Genomic DNA, 23,104 nt, shown 5'->3' with positions numbered 1-23,104 from the left:
AAAGCTGTACTAAAAATAAGCACATAAATATAATGAAGCTTATTTCTTAGAAGACAAGAAATTAAATGTTTTATGTTAATGCAGCTGTTCTGTAAAATAGGTAGATGAGATTTCTTAGATATTGTCTAACTCAGTGTGTCAGATTCTGTGAGGAAAGTTGCAGCAGGACTGTAGGAGGGCGCAATCGCTTCTGCTTTTGTCTGCTCAGGGTGCCATTTAGATTCTAGGTGTAAGCCAACCTTGCCCACCAATGCATTTGAAAGCATTTTCCCTCCCTTAGGTGGTGTGTAGTTTTCTTAGTTATGAATTTTAGATAAATTTCATAATTTTGTCCTTACAACAGAGGTGTGTGAGGAGACAAGGCCAGGCCTATCTGCATTGTGTAGGCGAAACTGGCTTACAGGCTTATGTGATTTGCCTGAAGTTATGTGCTCTGCAAATGGCAAAGCAACCTCTTTCGTATCCTGAGCCCTCTTTGTGTTTCAGTTTTGAATTTGTAAGTATAAAAACAGGAAGAATGACACGAATATGTTTGAAGATTTTACTATCCTGATCTGAAAAAAGTTAATGAAATATCTATTGGAAGTCTTAAATTGTTTTGTGAGCAAGAGTTTTCTTGTCATAATTGGAGCATCTTATTTGCAAAGGTCAGTGGGCATAATAAATACAAAGTCTTTGCCATTTGATAGTTTATCATTTGAAAGTTGAATGCTGACTGTAGACATCTAGTTCTATGTGGTACAGGGCAGGATTTTGTATAAGAAGGCTGTGTCAAGGGAGATAGAACTCTCAGAACATTGAAGGTTAGGGTCATGCTCAAATTGTGGGCACCAAACTCCAATTAGTGTTAATGAGGAAATACTTGATTATAGAAGTTTGGTAGGAACAGGGAGACTTTGGATCCAGCTTGACAGGCTTTATATATACACAGGAGTGGCTGACTTAGAGTCTCAGGTAATGGGTAAAATTTTCTAAGGCTAGAAGTCAGTGATTCTTTTGAGAATAGGGTGCAAAAAAGTGAAGGATAAGCCTGCGACAGATTGAGGGACTTAGAGCTCACAGAATGGTCACAGGAAGGAAACAGGCCAAAATCATAGCAGCATCACTACCTCCTGAGGAACTCGGGACATCACAAGCCCCGGCAGTTGCTGTGACAAGCAAGTCAGCCATTTTTGTCCATCCTTTTCAAAAGGCAGCTGAAATTTTTGCAACCTGTTTTCCCGCCTATGCTCTAGGGGCTGTTGTTTGCACGCTGGTGTCTGTGTCTGCGTGCGTGCACTCAGTCACGTAGTAGCACAGTAATTCTCAAGCAACTGTGGGGCTTTGGGTTTTTTTTTTGTTTGTTTTTTGTTTTTGTCCTGATAAGATGAGATTGTTAAAATCACCCTTGGCTGTTGTTCTGTGTACTGTTTTCAAGAAGTAAATAAAAATGGAAAAACCATTTGGGATAATAATACTTCAGGCTGCTTTGTATAGCCTTTCTAATTTCATACAAGTCATGTAGTCCTGGCCCCAGGTAATTATAATTCATGAATGTGTTTTATTTTCTTATAGTTTTTGCCTGTTGAGGTATAACTGAATCATCACCAGTGTATTTTTCTCTGAAGCCATACCTACTTGTCCCTTTTGTTTGTCCAAATGAAACAGTGCGTCAAGTGTGGAATTAGATTAATGGAGTAAATATTATGAACCATACACTCTCTAATCTGATGCTCTTTCTTTTTTTCTGACCTCGTGTTTTGTTTTCTGTCTGTCTTTCTCTCTTGGTGTAGGCTGTCAGTCCAGCGCAAGCTGTGGGAGCGAGGGAGCAAAGGTAGAGAATGATGTAATGCGCTGGCTGCCCCAAAGCATCTTTTGTTGTGGAATGGTTATTCCAGCCATCTCTCTATGAATCAGATGTGAGGGGCTGCTTTGTGGAAGGAGTTCCTTGCAAGAGCACATCAACGGGAAGAGAAAGAGACATTCAGTTGGAGGGCTCTTGCTGAAAATGGGTTTAACTCTCCTTTTGCCAGTCACCACCAGCCTGACCTCATACATTTTTAGTACAATGGAGTGGCTGAGCCTTTGAGCACACCACCATTACATCATCGTGGCAAATTAAAGGAAGAGGTGGAAAAAGAGGACTGATTGTTGTCATGGCCCATGAGATGATTGGAACTCAAATTGTTACTGAGAGGTTGGTGGCTCTGCTGGAAAGTGGAACAGAAAAAGTGCTGCTAATTGACAGCCGGCCATTTGTGGAATACAATACATCCCACATTTTAGAAGCCATTAATATTAACTGCTCCAAGCTTATGAAGCGGAGGTTGCAACAGGACAAAGTGTTAATTACAGAACTTATCCAGCATTCAGCAAAACATAAGGTAAATGCTTTTCTTTTCTTTGCCTTTTTAAGATAAATGGATAAACTGGGGAACAATTTTAATTAAAACCTTATTTTTAAGCAGAGAAAATAATTTGAAAAGTTTTGGTTGCTTTCTAGATTTTGGTACCTTGTAGTACGTCAAAAAAATTCACTAATTGTACTGTCGCATTTAAGAATATTTTAAATTATACCAAAAGGTTAACATGTTCTGTTTTGGGCACAAGCTATTTCCCTATTAATGGCTCCCTAAAATTGTTGTCTCAATTTAAACATTGTTCTGTATTTTGTACAAATCCACTTTGGAAAGTAAGTAGGAACTAATTATTCGTTGTGTTTTTCATATCTGGTCACCTTTAGGTGTGGTAATATTGTCAAGACATAAGGATATTACCTTCAAGGAAATTATTCCTAGGATACCAAAACCTTTGTTAGGGAAGTCCGTGTCTTTTCTTCATGAATGAAAACAGCTATCATTTAACTTAAATAAACAGCTGATCTGTTATTACTAGGAGCCATTTTTAAAAATGTTTCTTTAGAAAAAGTTTTAATTTACATAGTGTGTTTTTGGCTTATGAACTTTCCCCTCTAATAAGGGTCAAGTATTTAAAATCTGTCAATTTGAGCATATCTACATAGAAATAGCATCAATTTAGCCTTTCAAAATTTGATTTATACAAGTGTGTATGCTAACTTTATCCAGCAAATTAATCATATCTCACATTTATTCAGATAATTCATTGAAAATAAGAAGTAGTTATTTGCGTCAGCACCAATAAATATGAGCCTGCTCAACTGTTTTCTGTTTGTTTTTTGGCAGTATCGGGGCTTGCACTCAGGATCTTGTGCTCGCCAGGCATGCGCTTATGCCACTGAGCTCTAGCCCCACACACCCTCAACTGCTTGTTTTTAAGATTGTTTTTCTTGCCTGCCTGCCTACAATAAGCCGCCCATTTGCATTTCAGGTTGATATTGATTGCAATCAGAAGGTGGTAGTTTATGATCAGAGCTCCCAAGATGTTGCCTCACTGTCGTCGGACTGCTTTCTCACTGTACTGCTGGGCAAACTGGAGAAGAGTTTCAGCTCTGTCCACCTGCTTGCAGGTAAGGCCTGGAGTCCTTGGAGGCTGCTGAGCTGCCTAGGCAGTATTGCCCTATGAGTGCAAAGCGCCGTCAGTCTCTGCAGCTGTGATGTCGACGTGAGTTGAAGCTTTTGATGATGTAACAGTTCTGTTTAACTTGAACAGGATCATCGTTCCTCATTGGCCAGTGTATTTTTGATTTAGCTGAAGTACCTCTTCCTTGGGGTTTATTAGCTAGAAGAGCTGCACAGATTGTTCTGCCTGTTTTTCTGACCACGGAGTTTTCTGTTCACCTGTGATGTAAGCACGCAGTGACCTCAACTCCCACGTTAGTTCCCACCTCTGCGGCAAGAGTCCAACCAGTATCACAGTGTCAGGGCTCTTCTTAAACATTTAAAGTGGACTCCAGAGATTGGTCACCTTTCTGAGTATTAGCGGACAATGAAATAGGGCGTGAGGTGTACAGACTGTTTCTTCTAATTATATGGGGGCTGTTGTAAAACTTATTTTTGTTTTTACACTAGAGGAAGAAGTCTCAATTTACAAATACTAAATGACCAGATGATTTTAGAGATGACCAAATATTTTATATCTGCCTTGGGAAGTTCTAGCTCACTGAATTCCAAAGCAGACGTCCATCCATTCCTGCCTATTTTGGGGACGTTCTGAAGCCCTTTCACTGGCTCAGATTCCATGTGCTTTTTTTTTTTACCAGCACGTGTGATCTTACATAAAGCCGCTGTCAGGCAGGTGTATCCACAGGGATAGGCGAAAATGTTTTTGAAAATGTGAGCTAAGAAAATAATATTGATACATGGTATCACTTTTATACCTTCACTGTTTTGTTAGGACAATAGAGTGAATTTGATGTTACTGGAAACTGGTTGTTAGAAGTGTATTTCTGTTTTAATAGAAAAGGTTTAACCAGTTATTGGTACGTTGCTGTTATCGGTAGTATTTGCAGATCATCTGTAGCCACGTCTTTCATTTGTGCTGTGGTTCTGTCTGATCTCTCTGTGGGTGTTCTGAAGTGAAGCCTGCTTATTTGACAATGACATTTTTAGGATTCTGTGATTGAGAATTGTAGTATTTCATCCTGTCTGTTGATAGGCACTTAAAAAAAAAGTGGTGGTGCTGGGCATTAAAGGCAGAATCTTGCATATGCTAAGCAGCCACTGCCACCTAGCTGCACTTCCAGCCTGGTGGGCACGTTCTTTCAAGGGACTATCAATGTGCTAAACATCCACTAAACTAATTTCCTGAGCTTAGTTAGGCCCACATTGTAGCCATTGTGAGGGACTTTACTTTGGAATTCTATGCATGGGCTCAGGGACTTTTTTCCTAGAGGTTGTACACCAAGATGTGCTTCCCGACAAAGTGGCTTGCTTATGCCCCTGCTCTTGCTGAGATGCCTTTTCCCTGTGGACGGCTCTGACAGGACAAGCAGGCCACGCAGACGTCTTGGGGAGGAGCGCACCTTGAGCTCCAGCACGGGCGTCTTGACTATTTAAATGCCCTTTTACTCCCTTTGCCAAAGAGCACACCTTTGTTCTTATCAGTCATCTGTAGCTTTGGAAGAAGTACTCAGTGGCCAATAAGGAAAAACTAGAATCCAGTCTGATCAGCTAGGTCAGCTAGGACACGTGGTGTGGCACCATGAGTCAGAAGCCCCTCCCCTACCTCCCCCCATCCTCTTTTCACCCAAGAAGTGTTTCCCAGTGCTCAGTGGAAGCTCCCTGAGGCAGCGCCGTGGACCACAGGGAATCAGTCTGTGGCGCTGCACCCCCACCCCAGGCCCATAAGCCTGTCTGTAGCCTGGGGGTGGGGGTGGCTTCCAGGGTCTGCAGTGTCTCCTTTCTAACACCCAGGAGAGGGTTCTGGATTATTAAAAGTGTCCCCAGCCATCCAGAGGCCTCTGACCAATTGACACTCCTCTTGATGGATCTGTTCCTTGGGGTAGGTAGCAAATTGGTATAAATAGAGGAAAATGTTAGGCAGTGCCATCAATTTTGGGGGAGCAGTTTTTTGTTGTTGTTTAATTTTTAAATTTTTTTGCCAAGATCCAGCCGCTTATTTGGTGTGCTGGGAATGTGAGAGGAGGCTGTATCATTAAAATTGCTTAAATGCTTTGCTTGCAGAGAAATAACTGTCCATGGGAGACCATGCTAATTTCGCACAGAGCATCAGCGCTGTGAGCTGGCCTTACGCTTAGTACATAGGGAGGTGAAGCATTGTGGCCCTAGTTCTACTAAGGTCTTAGTTTTTTTTTGCTGTCACTAAAGGTCAAACATAGTTTTACTTATTATTTTTTTGAGACAGGGTCTCACTAGGTTGCCCAGGCTAGCTGTGAGCTCAAAATCCTCCTGCCTCAGTTTCCCAAGTAACTGGGACATAAGCATGTCCCAAGCAGTACCACTGCACCCAACAACAAATACCTTTGAGTGTGTATTAGATTTGCTAGTGCACTAAATCTATAGTGAACAAAAATGTACTTAACTCTGTACATTTTCAGTTTAACAGGGATCTAGGTTTAGCTAACAGTTCTATGTAATACATGTAAAGTTTTGGTTTAGCAAAATTAATTACTGATTTTCCTAGTGGAAGTATAATAGAACTTGATCTTCCTGATTATAGATTTTACTTCTGTGTTATTATCATTAATTCCATTACCTCAGCTCTTCTCTTTTGTCTAGAAAAAGGACATTCTATTTTGAATTCTGTAGCACTTGACAAATGACATGAAAATGAATGTATTTTAATGAAATAGTCCAGTTACTCAGAATTCACAGCTTTAAATGTACAGCAACTAAGAATCAGTGTAAACAGTCTAAAATAGGTGCTGTGCATACATATGAAGAGAAGATTTTATTTAGTTTTAGAAGTAAAGACACTGAGGTCTAGCTTAGTGGCGTGGTTCCTAGCATGTACAAGGCATGGATAAGATCCCCAGCACCTCTGCCCCCAACAGAGTTGAACCTGGAGGACATTATTCTGAGTAAGCCAAGAACAGAAAGACAACCTCTGCAGTGTATCACCTACATGTGAAATCTTAAGTCATAGAAACAATTGAATAGTGGTTACCACTAGCTGGAGGGTAGAGGTAAGGGGGGATGTTGGTTAAAGTGAAGACTTTCAGGTATAAGATGAGGAAGTGCTGGAGATCCAGTATGCAGCATAATAGTTAATAATATATTATATGCCGAAATACGATGAGAGTAAAAAGATCTGAAATGTTCTCATTCCAACAACAAAAACCAGGTAGCTATGTGAGATGCAGTAGTCATTTCACAGTAAATATGTGTATCACATTACATAATACATCCTAAATTTATATCACATCTACTCGCCAGGCATCCCTCAAGGGGAAAATGGTGCTTTGCCCACTGGTAATCATACATTGCTGGCCCTGCTTCTGAGTCTTGATTTGCACAAAGTTGCCCAGGTTGGATCTTTTTCTAGTTATTACCTGCCAGTGTAGTATGCCAGGTTATAATTCCCAGCAGCAAGTGGCTTAGACATAATGGCTGAAACTACAGAGCTCACTAAAACAGTCCTTTGGCTCCTTGTCATGATATTTTGCACAAGCCAAACAAAAGCACTGCAGATGACAACAGTGACATCAATCTTCCCCTGCCCTAGTTGGGTCATCTGTGTGCTCTGGAGAAATGCCAGGCACAGGCACACTCTGCCTTTTCCTTCAGTGATCTTCTTGGTGTCTGATGGGCTCCTCTGTAGTTGTGCTCTGGACCTGGCTCCAGGGAAAGGAGACACTTGAAAAAACAAAGGCTTCCCCTTCCTGTGAGAGGCCTGTGGTTAATTTGGGGAAACATGCTTAAACTGGAAGAAACAAAGGGAAGCATGTGAGCATGTGCTAAACTGTGTCAGAGGGATAAGGAATGATTCAGTGTATCTACAGAAATTGGGAAAGAGGATTGTGGCAGTGGAATTTTAATTGAACCTTGAAAGGTTAAGATTTGAGCTTGGTGGGTTATTAGCATTTTGGAGAGAAAAATATAGTTAAAAATATCAGTAGCCAGGTTTAGTGGCATATCCCTATAATCTGCTGGGGAGACTGCGGCAGGAGTTTTGCAAGTTCCAGGCCAGTCTGGACAACATAGTGAGACCTTGTCTCAAAATTTAAGAAGGGGTTAGGTATAGGCTCAGGGGTGGCGTACTTTCCTAGCATCTACAAAGCCCTAGGTTCAGTCCTCCGTACAGCCCCACACCCTCAGTATCAGGACCAGATTGGGAAATAAGGGAGTGGAGAGCAAATGTAATTAAGTTATGCAAACCACTTAAATGGGGAGAAGGAGAAGGAGGAGTGTGTGTGTTTGTGCATGCATGTGCAGTTCTGAGGATTGAATTCAGGGCCTTGCGCATGCCAGTTAAGCCCTGCACCATGAGTCACATCTCTGGCCTACCACTTACATGTGGTAGGCACAGCAAGCTGGTAGGGATTTGGCCAGACACGGGTCACCACTCACTTGCTGGATTTTCTTTGAGGGCCCTGACATCTAGGGAGTCTGCTTCTGCTGCCAGCATCCTCCCCAAGAATGCTCTAGGAGCCTCTGACTGGTCTTCTCAGATCCTCCATCTTGCCACCTTCCATTCCGTTGCTCACTGTAGCTAAAGTTATGTTTTATTTTTTTTTTAAAGTAATCCAGATTATATCTCTTTCTAGTTTAATATGCATCTGCAATAAAATACATTATCCTTTACTGGCTCGTGAAAGCCTACAGTGCCTGATTTTCTATTTGTTTATTATAAGCTTATTAAGCCTTTATCCTAGCTGCTCTAAGCCTGCAGCATCATTTTCTCTGGGTTTTCCAGAGGCTCTGAGTTTCCCTCTCTGCCTTGGGGTCTCCCTTTCTTCCACTCACCTATGGTAGGTGTCTCCTAAGTTCAGTATAATCATTAGGCTTTCTCTAGCTGTTAGGCTGTTCATTCCACACTTCTCTGGCCACCTATTATAATTATCTTTTCCTCTAATCATTTGGTTAAAATTTGTCCTGATAAATTTTCACATGCAGAGAAGCCTCTTCTTGGTCAGCTCTGTCCCCATCACCTAGTGCTATGAATCTCAGTGGTCTCTAGTACTGTCTGGTTGAGTGGACAGGCATCCATTTCTTCCTTTGTTGCTCTGTGAAGTCTGCCAGGAAACTGTGCCACGGGCCAAAGAGGAGGACTGTTGATGGAGTGGAATACATGAAGTGTTGATGGGATAGCTTGCCTCTGGATGGGGATTGGAGAGCACTGAGTGTCACAGAGAGCCAAAGTGACTTTTCTGGTGATTTACAGAAAGTTCACAAGTTAAACAAATTTGACTTTTGAGTTATCCTTTAGAGACTAGAATTGTGTTTCTTTTCCCCCTTAGTCATAGTGTTATGCCAGTTGATAATTTCATTTTGTTGTGCTTTTTGGTGACAACAGACATTTTATCCTCATCCAGTTATGGTTGGTGTCTAATTGGCTTCTGAGGGCTTGTACTTCCAATTGTCTAAACCACTGAGATATTACTGCACTGTTTACCTTATGGAGTCCTGAGCCACTCAGGGGCATCAGAGAAATTTTTCTTGATCTACCCTTCATATAAAATACTTTGCATATGGTAAGGCCAACTATTTTGGAAGACCAAATGGCATTCACCAGTTCTGCCAGTTTTCTGCTATTAGCAAAAAAGTCTTTCTTGTTCTGTGACCTTCTCTTTTACCCCGAGCATCTTGTCACTATTTCTATAGTCTAGAAATAGGATGTAGATTTGTGCTTCTACCCTTGCCAGCATAGCTTTTGGTCTTGAATGGAATCAGGAAATCCTTAGAACATCAAAAATACACAAGACTTACATCCATCAACAGCTACTCATTATAACAAGGAAAGAGTCAATAAACATTTATTGAAATCTTGTTATATATAAGGACTAAGCTAACTGCTGAAGTTACAAAGGAGTATAAGGCATACTTGTTATACGCAAGCAATTCACAATGTATTATAGCTAGAGAAATAAGACATGTTCCAACACACATACAGAGGTAATTCCAAGTCTCAAGAGACTAAGGCAGGAGGATCACCACAAGTTTGGAGCCAGCATGGCCGCATGGTGAGTTCTGGACCAGCCTAAAGTGCACAGTGAGACTTAGTCTCAAACACAGGTAATTCAGTTACCAGATCATGGTAAACATTGTCCAATTATTGGTAAATGTTCTTCTAGAACTTCTAAGTTGGCAATAACATAGCCAATGCTCTGGTCAGGGAAGATAGAATTTGTTTTCAATAAAATAGAATAGGTCAGCATTTCACATAAGAGGGGGAGTTGTGAAACTTCTGTTTCAGTGGTGAGCATGCATGAGAGGGTTTTGGTACAAAATTTATTATTTGGTTATGCTAAAACATTTTTTTGACTATCGTGGGCAGAAGAAGTATAACTAGGGCTGGGGATGTAGCTAGTGATGACCATTTCAGAGCATTCCGAAGGCCCTGAGTCTGAGTGCTAGCACCACACTTACACACAAAGAGGAGGTGGGTGTAACTTGTCCTTACCTATAATCGCGAAAGACGTATAAAGTGAATTGGGAAGATTGAGTTGTCAGAGGCCCAGAGATAAGAAAGTACAAGTGTGTTGGGTACAGGTAGGATGGTAGTGGGGAAAAGGAGGCTGGACTTTGACTGGAGTTAGATCGTCTGGCTAAGAAGTTTGGGTTTTATTTTGTGGGTATTTGGAAGTAGAGAATAACATGAAGATGGGGCCGGGGAGATGGCTCAGTAGAATAAGCGCTTGCCTGGCAAGTGTAAGGGCCTGAGTTCAATCCCCGATTCTGCAAAAAAAACAAAAAACAAAAAACAAAAACAAAGAATAACATAAAGACATATTATCTAATGCTTAATCTGACAGAAGAATAAAAATAAATTGGAAGAGGTCAAGTGGATCAGAGAGAACCGCTACTGAAATTTTTCTAGGCATGAGGCATGATGGTCTCGGATTAGGGCGGTGGAAGGAGAATGGGAGGCAGGTGCCGGGAGCAGAGGCTGCACATGGAAATAAGTGTGTGGTAAAAGCTGCTGAGAGGCTGGGGTGGTGGCAGGATGGGACCCACTAGATACAGCTGCATAGGGAAAGACGGGGAGATTTTGGCTTGGAATTTATTTCACAGGTCTTGCAAGTGGAAATGACCAAAGGTGGCTGAAAATGTTAGATAGGAGTTGGCGACATTAAGCCTGAAGGTGCAAAGTGGGAACTCTTGTTGTCAGGTGAAAATGAACATGTGTGGTCTCCTTAATAATCTTTATCCTTCTCTGCTGATGGAAGTAAGCGTTCTCCTCAGTCTTCCTTCCCAGGAAGTCCCAAAACACAGTTCACCTTCCTCATGTCTTAACGTCATTCACTAGTGGACCAGCCATGTTGCTTGTTAGTTTTCAGCCAAGAGGTAGGTGCTGACTGTATTCCTTTTGACTGACTATTCTGGTTGTCCTCTCTAAAATCATCTTTGTTTATTTGAAGTGTTTATTAAAAATCCTGTAATGTGTTTGGAGAGTTTTTGGGATAAGTCATGTATTGCCAGTTTGAAACCAGTTATCTCTGCTTCTTCTGAGACACTCTTAAGTAAACTCAGCGTTTTGCCAGTTGTGTTGAGTTAATAACATCCTGAGCGGCATAGGATCTGCACATTCTGAATAAGAAATAAGTTACATTACTACAATGTGGAATGATTTTTATGCTCATGCTCTGAAGTGTTTTAATTCTTTTGTTGTATATGTGTCGCTTGTAGCATATGTGTTAGGAAACGTGGTGACTTCTTAGGCTCACTGAAGTCTCTAAACTGTGTACCTGTCTCTTTTCTTTTTCTTTCTTTCTTTTTTTTTTTTTCGGATCCAGAGACTGAACTCAGGCCCTTGCACTTGCGAGAATAGGCAAGCGCTTATGCTATTGAGCTATCTCCCCGGCCCCAACCTGTCTCCTTTGTGCGTGGTGCCTGTGACAGTAGCTATGAGGCAGACTGGAAGGAGAGAATAGATCAGTATTTCGGACCTTTTAGGATTTTTTTCTTCAGTGCTGCCCACTGACTCAGAGCTGCTCAGTGGAGAGCTGGCCGTGTAGGAAGCGGGTGCTGTGTGGCTGCTGCTGAGAGGATGTCACCCTCACTTCCCCTCCGAGATGCTGGCTGCGTCAAGCCTGGGTAGCTTGGCTAACTCAGACCAACTTACATGATGAGAAACTACAGTTAGATACCTTGTTTGGTGTTTTTAAGGGTGTGTTTACCTTTCTTCTTCTTTTTCATATTGTTACTTTATTATTATTATTATTATTATTATTATTTTGTAGTTTAGGGAAAGATCTACAGGGTGTTCAGGGTCTCACTACCAGATCAGACTCGCAGTCATCTGCCTGTACAGCCTCCCAAGAGCGCACCACCACACCCAATCTCAATTGCTGTCTCACTGTGCCCCGAGGGCGGGGCCGGCACAGCAGGGCCAGGGATCAAACCCCTGGCCCTTGTGCCTGCTTGCAGGCGCTTTGGCTGAGCTATTTGGCCGGCGCTTAATTTTAAGAAAATAAACTGATATATAACTAATTACATGAGTCAAAGGGAAGAGAAAAGAAAAAGTAACTGGAATTGTTTGGTAGGGTTGTTATATGTATTTTATTTTATTTGGCAAGTTTCCACCCCAGAATGGAATGGTAGTTTGCAATGTTTTTATAGTTTTTTCTAATGGAAAATAGTACTTTTGGTTGGAATTTGATGGTAGTGACCTTGAGGAAAAAAATTTTCATGGCTAAGTTAAGGTGTTGTGTACATTATATATACCTGAACAAATATTATCTCTGCAACTTAATTTCTAAATATGTATTATTTTGGTTGAATTTATAGAAAACTAACAAACAGAAATGTGGACTTCAGCATTGTCCACTCAAATCCACAGAGGCCACGATGCCGAACGTGTCGTCCTCACACTTAGACACAAACGCTGCGGTGTGCGGGGCTGGCAGACCCCTCCATCCTTAGATCGCGTGGATGTGTGGGAATCGCATGCATTATGACCCTTCCTATTTTCTGCATTCCACAGGATAAACACACATTTTAGAGACAGGAGAAACTTGGTAAGACAGAACAGTATAACGGATCCTTGAACAACTTTTAAAAATATTTGCAAGCTTTTTCAAGAAGCTTATCAGTTTTTTCCTTTGGCTTTTGGCTGTAGGCGAAGGAGGGTAGCAACCTGATACTCTAGTGTGAGGGACCCTCCCATGGAGGCCACAGGGTGGCAGAGCTTGGTGCAGAGCTAAGACAGGGCAGCACGCCAGAGTTCTGCTGTGCATCCATCGGCCCTGTGCAACAGAGTGCTTTTCTCTTGCTGTAGCTCTTAAGAGAACCAAAGAAAGGAAAAGCGTTGTCTTTTTTGATATACTTTACTGTATTTCTGAACTGAGTTGATAGTTTTTAAAAGGTTCAGAGGAAATCAGGCAGCATCTCATCTGTTGTTAATAAATGAAACTAGACTCACTAGAGCACGACACTGAATGAAAGGTCAGTGAATGGAAAAAGCTGTCAATGAAGGATGGCTGCAGGGTGGAACGTGGTCAGAGATACAGACTGGGGCACATGTGTTCTTGGCTGAGCTAGTGTTTTCTGGAAGTCACGGGAAACTACAGGTTGGGACATTTTAAGCCAGACTGAAATTTTATTTAAATCTGCTAAATATTTTTAAATATTTGACTTTGTTTTTGTCTTAGATATCAGTTGAAAATATCTGTAAACAAGAGGGTTCTTGTTTTGTTGATAATGTGTTTTACAAGATAATGTTGTTTGGCCCAGGGAGATAGCTCAGTGGATTAAGTGCTTGCCTGGCAAGTGCAAGGTCCTGAGTTTGATCCCTGGTACCCCCAAAAAAAAAAAAAAAAAAAAAAAGTGTTGTTTGGTTTGGCGCTTTTCTTTTTCTGAGATTGCATTTTTTTTTTCTGAGATTGATTTCTGCTCCCTATCATGAAATTTTCTAGAGCCACATTCACTTTTGAGGCACCCTGAAGTTAGTGATCTAAGATCTGTGTGCTAATCAGTGATAGACCTGGATGGACCTTGAACAGCCAGCCTGGCTGGCTGAGTTTATGATTGTTATGGAACTGTTTCTCTCCACAATTTGTTCTTCAGAGGGTGCTTGAAAGCTGAGATGCAGCTTTGCTACCAACTTGCAAACTATACTAATGAACAAGCCAGTGACCATTAACATTTCAGTTAGTTCATATGTAAACTTTGATAAGGGTTACATGCAGAGTATATTTAAAGAGTCTCATATCTTTGATCATGTCAGACCCCCTTCTCTTTTTTCTCATTGAAACATTTGTACCACCATATGCTTTTGGAGAAACCAATCTTCCGTCAGTTTGGGAGAGGGCATGACCACTGTTAGACTGGTCCTGAGAACTGTCAGGTCACAGTGGTGGGCTGGAACCCCATAGACATGGGCAAAGCTGTCCCTGCATCCAGGAGAGAGCAGGGTTAACTCCACAGGACTGAGAAGTACACGTGTTTTAGCTCTGCTAAATATTACACAGTATGATTTTTACCCCTTTTTTCTTACCTGTAAAGGAGAATGATAATGGTACCTACATCATGGGGAAATTGTGAAGATTGAGGAAATACTTGTATTTAAAGCACTGCTTGTCATAGTAAATTTTCAGTAAATTCTATGATTATTCCATGATTATATAATTTATAAATGTGAGTACTTTTAAAAGCCAATTCAAGTGGAATTTCCTTGGATCCTCTGGTTTCTCTTTCCCCAAGAATGTTTACTGAAATATTGTTTTGGTATATTTGTTTGTTTGTTTGTTTTGGTAGATTTAAGTGACAGTCCATCCCATGAACTAACTGCAGAGTCAGAAGAGAAAAATATATGAGGACAGTTCTGTACCAAACTACCAGGATCACCTAATTTTATGAATGTTACAACTTAAAATTATGCAATTAATTATAATCAAAACAGTGACTTTCAGTTATATTGGGTCGATATAAAGAAAAATGATGAGAACCTTTGCCATTTATTGGTAGAACTATCTTGAGTGGAAAAATTACACTTTAAACAACAACTGTATTATATAATTAAGAGAAACTGAAAAGGAGCAAAATATTTATAGAAATAAAACTAAATCCAAACACTGGGCACTCATATACCAGTACTGACTGGTCCCCTTTTTGAGACTGACTGTGGGCTGTCCTTAGAGTACAGAAGTTCTCATCGACTCCGTTTAGTAGTTCCAGTGGCCATAGTCTAGCATTGCTGTAAGTTTGAAAGGTTTTTTTTTTTCCTTTTTTTTCGGTACCAGGGATTGAACTCAGGACCCTGTGCTTGCCAGGCAAGCTCTTGTTCTATTGAACTATCTCCCCAGTCCTTGCTGTAAGTTTGAACTGCACAGCAATGAACAGGTTTTAGAGGAAATTCCATGGTCAAATAAATTTGGAAGTTTATTTAGCTTAAATAAACCCGTTTCTTTGAAGATATTTTTGGATCCTTGAACATAGTATTGAGTGCTGTGACTCTCCCAGAGAGAGATAGGAAAAATAGTATTTCTCTTACTTTTCTGGACAAATATTACATTTTCTTTGTAGGATAGCAGTGCTGTGGAACACACTCTGGGGAAGGTAACCTTACAAGGCTTGCTTTTTTTTACTTGGTGTCTAGGGAGATGTAGCTAAAAAATGAGCTGCAGATCAAGAGTGGAGGAAGGCCTCACAGAGGACACTGGTCCCTGCACCTCCAGACACTGCAGTGCAGTAGTCATCGCTGGCGCCTGTGCTCCACACAGCCCACTCGATGTGCTAGCTAAGCCTCTCAACAGCGTGAGGTAGCTGTGACTGACACACTCATTCCATAGATGAGGAAGGCGGGAGCCAGGAGGGCCAGACAAGACGACTAGAAGGAAAGTGGTGATGCCAGGGTGAGAGCGCAGGCCAAGGAGCTTGTGCTCTTGCTGACTCTGCCATGTGATCGGGGCTTGTGCGCGTGTGCTGTGGCCTCCACGCGCTGCACACGGGCGCGCCAGGGTGGCATTCCCGGGCAGGAAGTAGCCATGAGTTTTGTATGGCTGAAGGCCAGGTTTGGAAATCCTAAGAGATGAAACTGCAGGTACCCAACCGCAAGGCCTCGGCCACCACACAGAGAAGTTTCTGATTTCTATAATGAACCTACTCTGTCCATCATATATATTATCTTAAAAACTTCAGTAAGTTTAAGAACTTAAAATGCAGATAATTAGCCAGTTGGAGGCCAGGAGTATACTCTGATCATCTGCAAGGGTGGCACAGCTTCCTGCCACCCGAGCTCACATGTCTTGGGCCCGCACTGAGCACGGACACGAGACCCTGGAGTCCCGCTGGGTTATGCTTGAGGTGAACATAATAGTTAAAGCTTTCTCTTTCTGTCAGCTTCTTTAAGGCTCAATTAAAGAGGTATTGTAAAAAGTGAGATTGTATTTTCTTCTAATAGGATTTAACATTGTTTCTTACATTAATATGTTGAGCAGTATTATAAATTAATAATAATGTGAATTTTAAGCATTCCGGATAACTGAAATCTTGGTTCCTGAGTTCAGGCTTATTAAGCAGTGAGCATATGAATAGCAAGGGATGTGTGTGAAAGTGTGTGAGAATCTATTTGGTTCCTGGGTTCAAATTCAGATAGAAGGAATATTTAGATTGGAAACCCAGGAAAAGATCACCTTCATACTTTTTCCAGAGGCCATGAGTGTGCCTCCTTCAGCTACACAGCTTCCACTTTGGAGGGGTGGCGAGATTCCACTTGTGGAGGGCCGTAGAGCTGATCCTTGGAAAGTCAGGGCTAGAATAAAGCTTAACTCTTCTGAGTCCAGGAGTCTTCACACAAGAACTTCCTGTGCTCAAAGCAGAAGGGGTTGGTCAGCACTTCTTTCCAGTGTTTAGCAAAATGAACATATCTTCAGACATCAGTGATAACTATGGGACCCTTAACCCTGTTTACTTGCCTGCAGATACCAGGGACTTCATAGGCTACTTCTAAGAGCAGAGGTGAAAGTTTTTCATATCTTTGAAATGAAAAAATATGTATGGTGGAATGAAAGTGAATTCTAGAAAATTTTTATTTTGAAGAAATAATTCAGTCTTGGTTTACACTTTTAAAACTTTTTATTTTTTATTTTATGAAAAAATAAAATTTCATAACCAAAAGAGAATAAGAGTAGTTATTGCACTGTATATTATTATCATCAAAGTAATTACTCAGAGTACAAGACATAAACCAAAAAGATTTTTACCAAAATTCCAGATAAACAAAACACTTTTCAGCTAGTAATATATATGAAACACATTTGAATATATATTGAAATATATTTAAAACAATAGAATATGTACTTTGTGGCATTTATACACAGTATTGTACTGTGCTGCCATAAAGAAAGATGAATTTGAGGCATTTATAGATAAATGGATGCAACTTGGCAACATAATGTTAAGTGAAATAAATCAGACATACGAGCTCAAATATCACAGTGTTTCCCATATATGAGAAATCATATATGGGGGGGTAAGAGGGGGAGGGAGGGGGGGAGAGAGAGAGAGACAGAGACACAGAGACACAGAGAGAGACAGAGACAGAGAGACTGAGAATGTGACTGCAGAACAGAAGAGCAATAAATAGGAAGTCAGGACAAGGTCACATTTTTAAAATATCCTCATTTTGTTTCTATGACTAATTGGCCTAGCTAGCTGCCATCGACTTGCCCTCTTTAAGGTTCCACAAAAAGAAGTTTGCAGGAGGATGGGAAGTGGGAGTGAGTGTCACAGGGCCTGTGAGACATCGAGGGCACCTTCAGACGTGCACACCCATGCTGTGGCCTCCTCACATGCCGAGCTCGGTGCTGGATAGATAACACATCAGGTTTAGCATTGGACGCTGTAAGAGGAATTTGTGCACAGCGGTATCCACCTGAATATGTGAGATTTGATTTTTCTGTTTGAAACAGCTTCGCCACCGAGTCACAGAAGGCTGATTTTTACTTTGTTCCTGGCATAATCTTATAATGTTTATTCTCAGGTGGGTTTGCTGAGTTCTCTCGTTGTTTCCCTGGCCTCTGTGAAGGAAAATCTACTCTAGTCCCTACCTGCATTTCTCAGCCTTGCTTACCTGTTGCCAACACTGGGCCAACCAGAATTCTTCCCAATCTTTATCTTGGCTGCCAGCGAGATGTCCTGAACAAGGTGGGTGCTTTGAAAATATCCTTCACTGCTAGGTTTATTGGTAGCAGCTGGAAAAACAGCAGTTGCCCATTAACTGTCATTTGAAATACACTGCAGTCCCAGAAAGGAAGTACACTGTTCTCAGTGTGACTCCCCAGCTAATGGTTACGTCATCTTCTGGAGTGTTATTTTGTTTGATGTTATTTATTGCCACAGGAAATCCAAACTGTGGTCATATTTGCTTGTTTTCCTCATAGGTTCAAGAGACCTGAAAGAGGACAGGCTTTTTAGCCTTATTAGGCTATTGTTTAGCCTTTAGCCTACTGGTTTCTTATAGTAACTGGGCACATGCAGCAAGGCTACTCCTCTCACATTTAGAGATGTATTTATTTATTGCAGCACACTGGAACAGGACTCGACTGGGCTACGATTGAAGAAGGCTCTCATGAAGACCTCTGGGCTGGCGGGGTGGGAGATGGGAAAAGTAGGGTGAGAGTGGTAGGTGCTGGTGAAGATCAAGGCTTGAAAGGAGGTGCTGCCAGCCCCATTAGGTCTTCTGGTTGGAAGAACTCAGAGGAGTAAAAAGAGGAAACAGTGGGCTGGAGAGAGAGCTCAGCAGCCTAAACATCTGCTTGGCAAGGGCAAGGACCCGGGTTTGATCCCAAGTACCGCATGCCGGCCAGTGAAACCAGGCGTGGTGGCGCATACCTGTAATCCCAGCGCTGGGGAGGCTGAGACAGGAGAATCACTGAGTCCAAGAGATGCATAGTGAGACCCTGTACCAAGTAAATAAGAGATTAAAAAAAAAAAAGGAAAGAACATGGATTTTTGGTGAGGGGTTGGCTTCACTGAGCATGTACACACTATAGAGGAATATATATGAGATTGGAGATCCCAATATATATGGTATATTCCAATAATGGACCTATAATCTGGCTCCACATTGATAGGCTTTTAACTTTAGTCAGTAATGCTGTAAAACAATGCTTTTATTGCCTGGAAAAGAGATTTTTCTTTAAAACTTCTAACTATATTAAAAAAACAGAAATAAAAAACTTCTTAATTTGTCACCACAAATTGAAAAGGCAGAGATCTTTTTACAGCTACAGGTAATTTACAAATGCTGTTTTCCTATGCGAAGGGCTATAGCTCCTCTTAACATTTTCTTCCTTGGTGATGAGAGCAGTTGGGCTGGATCTCTCTCTAGCGAGCTTCCCCAGAAGGAAAAAAAGAATTACCTATCTTAGGGCAGCAATGAGGTATTATTTATGTTTGTTCTTACTGTGAGAACTGCCTGTTTGGGATTTGATAGTTTAGGCTTGTACAGAACCTTTCTGGTGGGGTCTCAGTGCCTTTCAGTTTGTGATTATTATTAATTTTCTTTTAGAGATAAGCAACTTTGCTCCAGAAAACAAAGTTAATTTCCTCAAGCAACATGCTTTCTTGAGGCAAAGCCAGCCATAGTTTAGGCTTTTTTGGGGGGGGGACCAGGGATTGAACTCAGGTCCTTGCGCTTGCCAGGGAAGCTCTTATTCCATTGAGCCATCTCCCTGGCCCCATATTTAGTCTTCAAATAAGAAAATAAAATTCCTAGTGAAAGATCCTGTTTCAACTGGCAAGTCTTACCCAGTTAGCAGGTGATTCCACAGAGGTGACTTTTGTTATTTTTGACATTAAACTAGATGGCACATTTGTTTTGCTCTATACTTTTTTCAAATTTAAGAAATGTAAGTCAGTTCACAGCTTTGTTGAATGGCTATGAGGTGAGAGGAGTTAAACCGGACCTAGACTTGGGAATAGGGAACTGGTGGTTTAGCTTTGCTGTGCCTTCGAGCCATCCAGACACAGCAGGCAGCGTCTATATGGTATGGTGGGGAGACAGGCATCTGGAAGGGCAGCAGCTGGGCTGAGGGGTGCTGACACAGCACTGTCGAGAAGCTTCCAGAGGGACGTGTGGACCAGGAGGTGATGGCAGAAGGGACGCTGGAAGGCTAGGCAGCTTTGAGTGCCAAGCTGGAGCTGGTATAGGAGTATGGCTTCAGTTCTCCTTGTGGCTTTCTTTCAAAGTCCTTCCCTTCAATTTTTACTGCAAGCTATTTTATTTTGCTACATTGCATTTATTAGGCACCTTTTGTTGTTGTTGTTTTTTTGGAGACAGGGTCTTGCTATGTAGTGCAGGCTGGCCTGGAACTCGCTTATGTAGCCCAGGCTGGCCTCAACCTTCTGGTGCTGGGATTGCAGGCATGTGCCACCACACCTGATTTAGACGCCTCTTTGTGTAACTGATATTTAAGCAACTGCCTTACATACAGTGCAGTCTGTTATCAGTGGGATTGCTCATTTTCTCTGCCTGTACATGCCTCCTAAAAGCTTTCCTCATGCTGTATACTCAAGCTCCTCAATAAACTTGCGGAACCCAGATAAGACAGTCTTTCTCAAATTCAGAAATGGGCAGAATAGAAATGAATGACATTTGGCTGTTATAAAATGAAGATGTGTAAGAAACAAAGCCTCTTTATCCAAAGATACCAGCACACCAGTTACTAGATCCTGACTTTAATCATTTGAAGAATCATGGTTCATTCACCAAATATGTATTAGCTCCTCCTGTGTGCCAGACAATGTTCTGGGCTCTGGGATATCTCAGTAAATGGGACAGAAGTGTCCATTTTCTTTCTTTCCTTTTGTTGGCGGAATCAGGGATTGAACTCAGGCCCTTGCGCTTGCCAGACAAGTACTTATTCTACTGAGCCATCTCTCTGGCCCCCCAGAAGTGTCCATTTTCATGAACTAATCACCTAGAGGAAAAGAAATGTGACAGTCACCATAATAAGTAGGTAAGCTCTATAGTGCTGTTTATTATTTATTACCTATGTATTATGGTGGCAAGGTCTTTGAAGAAAATAGAGCAAGAGGCAGGGAGTGCCTGTGGGTGTGGGCTGAGATAAAAGGGGTGGTAAAGAAAAGCCCTGGCAAGATAGAGATATTTAACACGTGGAGGAGGGCAGAGACCATGCATATGGAGGAAGAGCAGCATAGGAGAAGACTAGTGCCAGAGACCAAGGTAGCTGGGGCAGGAGACTGGAGTGTGGTGGGAGGAGATCAAGACTACAGGATGTTGCGGGCCTTGTAAAGGTGTTGGCTTTTGCAGCTAGACCCAACATGCATAAAGCTGTGGGTTCAATTCCCAACATAGCCAGAAGAAAAAATATTAGCCTTTGGCAGCATGGTAGTGCACACCTATATTCCCAGCTACTGAAGAAGCTGAGACAGGATGATCGAAAGTGTGCCAGCCTGAAACTCCCCAGCACCTCAAAAACTAAGATGTTAGCTTTTATTCTGAGAGAAACAGAGTCCCTAGAAGGTTCTGGGCAGAAAAGTAATGTGATTTGGCTTGCTTCTGTGTGGAAGGTGGGCTACGTGGTAGTGGGATGGAATCAAGGGGGTAGCAGTGGGGAGAAGGATTGGGGTTATTTTTGAATGGACAGTTAATTATGGCACAAGATATAAAGGTGCCTGAAAAAGGCATTTGTCAAAGAAACTGGGAGATACAGCTGCTGCCACAGAAAAGCCTGTGGGAGAGCCAGCCAAATAGCCCAGAAGATTAGAGCGCCCGCTTAGGCAGACACGGGGGCCAGGAGTTGGATCTCCGGGCCTGCTGTGCTGGCCCTTGAGGCTGGGCCTGGTGGCGCACGCCTGTAATCCCAGCACTTGGGAGGCTGTAAACAGGTGGATTACTACGAGCCTGATCTATGCAGTGAGACCCTGTAGACCCTGTCCTAAATACAAAAATAAAATACAAATAAAAACAATTTTTAAAAAAAACCCAAAAACCTGTGGGAAGAGCAGGACAGTTGTTGTGGACAAGCTGAGCTTAAAATGCCGGTTACACTTCCAGGTGACATGTTGAACAGGCAGATGGGTACATGGATTCAAGATGATGTCCCTGCTGGAGGGTGTATAAATGTGGGATCACTAACATACAGGTAGTGTTTAATGCTACAAAATAGCGAAGACTATTAAGACAAAATACAACTGGAGACGAGAAAAGGACTGATCTGTGGGGTGCTCCAACCTTAAAATCTGGGGAGTTGAGGAGGATCCAACAGAAGAAAGGAAATCAAGAGATTGTAGAAGTCCAGGAAACAAATAACAGCATTTTCTAGGAAGACAGAGGAGTCAGATGCACCTTGGAAGGTGGGACTGAGAGCCAGTGATCGGAGCGAGGTGTATATCACTGGTGACCTTCACGTAGTTCTGACAGAGTTGCAGGGTAACCTGACTGGGGCAGGATCAGGAGGTAGCCGGATGAGAGGAACTGGAGATGGCAAGCCAGTGTAAGCAGCTCTTTCTAGAAATTCTGCTAATGAGAGTAGCAAATATGTGGAGAATAGCTGGAGGAAAAAATGGAGAAGAGGTCCTTTAAGATGGGAGAGATACTGGTTGGTGTGACTGCTGATAAGGAGAATGGAAAACTGATGTAGGAGAGGCAGAGAAAAGTTAGAGCCTCGTCCTTGAGAAAGGGAGATGGGACTTAGTCAGCAGCAGAGGGCCTGGCCTTAGGGGATTGGGCCAGTTCATCCCTAGCGATAAACAGGAAGGCAGAGTAGCCAGGTGCGTGTGCTGGAGGTGGGGATCTACCAAACACTCCTTCTGATTGTTTTAGTGTTTCCACGGTAGCTGGAAACAGGATCATCTGTAGCTGAGGATGAGGAGGGACACCTAGGGAGTCTGAAGGAAAAGGGAAATGGGTGGAATGGCAAATGGGAGGGGGAACAGGAATGAACCTGGGAGTGGAGTGAGGAGTGGCAGGTGAGAGCAGGCCGTGCTGTGGTCTTTGCCTGGCCTGTTCAGCTGTCTGGGTGCAAATGCAGATGGGGGAGAACTGGCTTCACCTGGGTTTGGAATTCTGCCAGCGCAGCATGAGGGGTGATAAAGGGGCAGGGCAATTGAGCTACGGAGTGGAGCGAGGGAGTGACAGAAGACAGACATGTGGAGATGAGAGACAGAGGTGGGTAGGGTGTGAGATTGTACAGCTGATGGGTTCCAGGCGTAGTGATCTGAGTTAGCGCGAGTTGCAGGGAGAGAGAGAGAGGGATTATGCCATGGAGGTTACAGAGGGGCTGTGGGTATTGATAGTGACAGACACCAGGCCAGACTTCACTCTTGGGAACAAGCAGCCAGGGTGATGAGCTCAAAGATCTGCAAGCCCCAAGGAACCAGAAGGCTATCTGACAGCCAGAGCAGGATTTATCTCACCAGTCAGAGGTATGCGTTAGCACATTTACCCTAACATTGAGCTAAATATTTAATAGCACAAGATGACTACGTCCTAGTAGTTTAATGATAATTTTTAATTATGGGACAGAATATTCAGTTTTGTATGTGTTTTATACAACATGCCAAAACAAAGCCAAATGATTATATAAATACCCTGCTTCTTTTTTTTTTTTTTTTTT

The 23,104-nt window shown here is 42.2% G+C and overlaps 1 protein-coding gene across 2 annotated transcripts in view; it reads left to right on the top strand.

Annotated features, from left to right (window-relative positions):
• Dusp16 (dual specificity phosphatase 16) overlaps window positions 1-23,104 on the top strand; it is a 73,239-nt gene that overhangs the window by 35,296 nt on the left and 14,839 nt on the right. For both annotated transcript variants that reach the window (XM_004626072.2, XM_023709487.1), the window contains exons 2-4: window positions 1,773-2,363; window positions 3,328-3,466; window positions 17,503-17,666. In XM_004626072.2, the coding sequence (XP_004626129.1) occupies window positions 2,136-2,363; window positions 3,328-3,466; window positions 17,503-17,666 (531 nt within the window). In that variant the 5' untranslated portion in view covers window positions 1,773-2,135. The remainder of the gene's footprint in view (window positions 1-1,772; window positions 2,364-3,327; window positions 3,467-17,502; window positions 17,667-23,104) is intronic.

The sequence above is a fragment of the Octodon degus genome, unplaced genomic scaffold (assembly GCF_000260255.1).
Source record: "Octodon degus isolate 3935 unplaced genomic scaffold, OctDeg1.0 scaffold00012, whole genome shotgun sequence".
Classification (NCBI taxonomy): Eukaryota; Metazoa; Chordata; class Mammalia; order Rodentia; family Octodontidae; genus Octodon; species Octodon degus.
Note: the sequence above shows the minus strand (reverse complement) of the source record. Positions and strands in the feature narration are given on the sequence as shown.